At 41.2% G+C, this 1,872-nt stretch overlaps 1 protein-coding gene across 1 annotated transcript in view; it reads left to right on the top strand.

The window, feature by feature from the left end:
* The window catches only part of NEK2 (NIMA related kinase 2), a 9,623-nt gene that overhangs the window by 2,172 nt on the left and 5,579 nt on the right, over positions 1 to 1,872 (top strand). The window contains exon 4 of the mRNA XM_019516423.1: positions 1,560 to 1,642. Coding sequence (XP_019371968.1) covers positions 1,560 to 1,642 — 83 coding nt within the window. The remainder of the gene's footprint in view (positions 1 to 1,559; positions 1,643 to 1,872) is intronic.

The following is a 1,872-nucleotide window of genomic DNA, read 5'->3' as shown; positions in this document are numbered from 1 at the left end:
GGAGGCAGCTTGCTGCTTTATTTTTTTTTTTTTTGTTCCTTCTTTTCTTTTTAAGAAAAGTGAGGACGCTTTAAAAAACTTTACAGTAGTTTAGTTTGTAACAATTCTATATTATGTCAGAGTAGAAATGGAAGCTTCAAGTATACTGTGCCTGACGGTACAAATCCATACACTTTGAGAACTAAAATGCCAGTAGTCATGGGTGTAGCAGTACAGTTCCTGGTGTTGGATTTCTATACCATGCATCCTTTGTCTAGAGCAGTTGTCAAACATGGCTCGTAGAGTGCTGAACTTTAGCCTACAGAACCATTTTCCCTGGTTTCTAGGGCCCCCCAAAGGGGTGGTGGTAGAGCCTACAGCGGAACTCGGTCCCTGCTGCTGAAGATTGTCCCCCAATGGTGCCCCATAGCCCTGAAGACAGCTGTGCTGACCCAGTATTGCTTGCCCCACTGCCACTTGCCCTGGCACTCCTGAGTCTGGCCTGCAAGGAGTCCCATGAGCCAGATCAGTGCAAGGTTAGCTTTGATGTCATTGGCCTGCAGTACAAGTGGATCAAGGTGCTAGTGCTTGTCCTTGTTAGATGGCAGGGGGTTGTTCAAAACTCTGCTATCCTGGTAGAAAAAGTCAAGAACAGAATTGCTGCTGTCAAACCATGGTAGTCACATGAACAAATCTAACTTCTTAAGGAAAGAATTGTAACCTTAAATATTAGGATTCTTGATTCTGAGTAGCAAGCCATGCTTTTTCAGCAATTTAATAGCTCCCTTGCATTGTGATATTTTTACCCTTGTGAGCTACTTCTTATTTGGAATCCTTGGTTTCCATGTTCCTTACCTTCTAATTAATACTGGCCCACTTTAAATTTGGGTTTTAGGCATTTGTGAATCAGTACTGGTACTGAGGCTAGTTTTGTCACAGCGGTATGTTGAGTCCCAGTATTAGTGCAGTGATGTTATGAGGCATCTAGCTTCTTCTCAGGGTCCTTATTTTTTTGAAGGATTCCAGATGATTTTGAACATACTCAGGATCACTAATCCTGAAGCAGGGCGAACATAACTGTTAATTCTTGCAAGAAAACTTTCTACCTTGTTTCTGCATGCTTCATGCTCATTTTAGATGAGGCGGTTTCCATTGCTGCCTGTCTTGCCTCCTTGTTTGTGTGTTTTTTATAAAGACTGATGCAATTTTGCATAGGTTCTCTAACTGTTGCCATATCTTCTGTGCTCTGCTGTTGACTAATTGAAGTAACCTTGGAGTTTAATGCAAATAATATTTAACACTCTAGGCCAGAGGTTGGCAACTAGTGGGCTGGATCTGGCCTGTGAGGAGACTTTCCATCTGGCCTGCCAAGCTTAGATGAAGATGATGGGTAGAGTGGGTAAGAAGCAACAGTTCACCTCTGGATTGAGCTGCGTTGCTCTGGCCTGCCATGGCTTAAACATTGCTAACCCCTGTTCTAGACAAATATTTACTAATCCTCTGCTATATTCCTATATGTGAATTGTTATGCATATCATTGATATTGAACAAACTGTACATTTATGTACTCCTTTTTTTAGGAACAAATTAACCGCATGTCATACAATGAAAAATCTGACATCTGGTCTCTAGGATGCTTGCTGTATGAATTGTGTGCGCTCTCGTAAGTATAACAAACTGATATAAGAGGACTGGGCTCCTCACGGCCATCTTAGCATGAGAAGCTGAATCTGACACTGCCAAGTTTTGTTTGATCTTGAAACCAAGCAAGTTGTTTTCTAGAAATGTCTCTAAACTTTTTCTTCAGCAAAACAAAACTGTTACACTGTTTGAAATTCTGGTACTGCAGTGAATCTCCTGCTTAGGAGCCTTAAAAAAAAAAAAAAAAAAAAA

Source organism: Gavialis gangeticus, unplaced genomic scaffold (genome assembly GCF_001723915.1).
Source record: "Gavialis gangeticus isolate Ggan-Ray unplaced genomic scaffold, GavGan_comp1, whole genome shotgun sequence".
In the NCBI taxonomy this organism is placed as follows: Eukaryota; Metazoa; Chordata; order Crocodylia; family Gavialidae; genus Gavialis; species Gavialis gangeticus.
The sequence above is the reverse complement of the archived record's forward strand: the minus strand, read 5'-3'. Positions and strand labels throughout refer to the sequence as shown.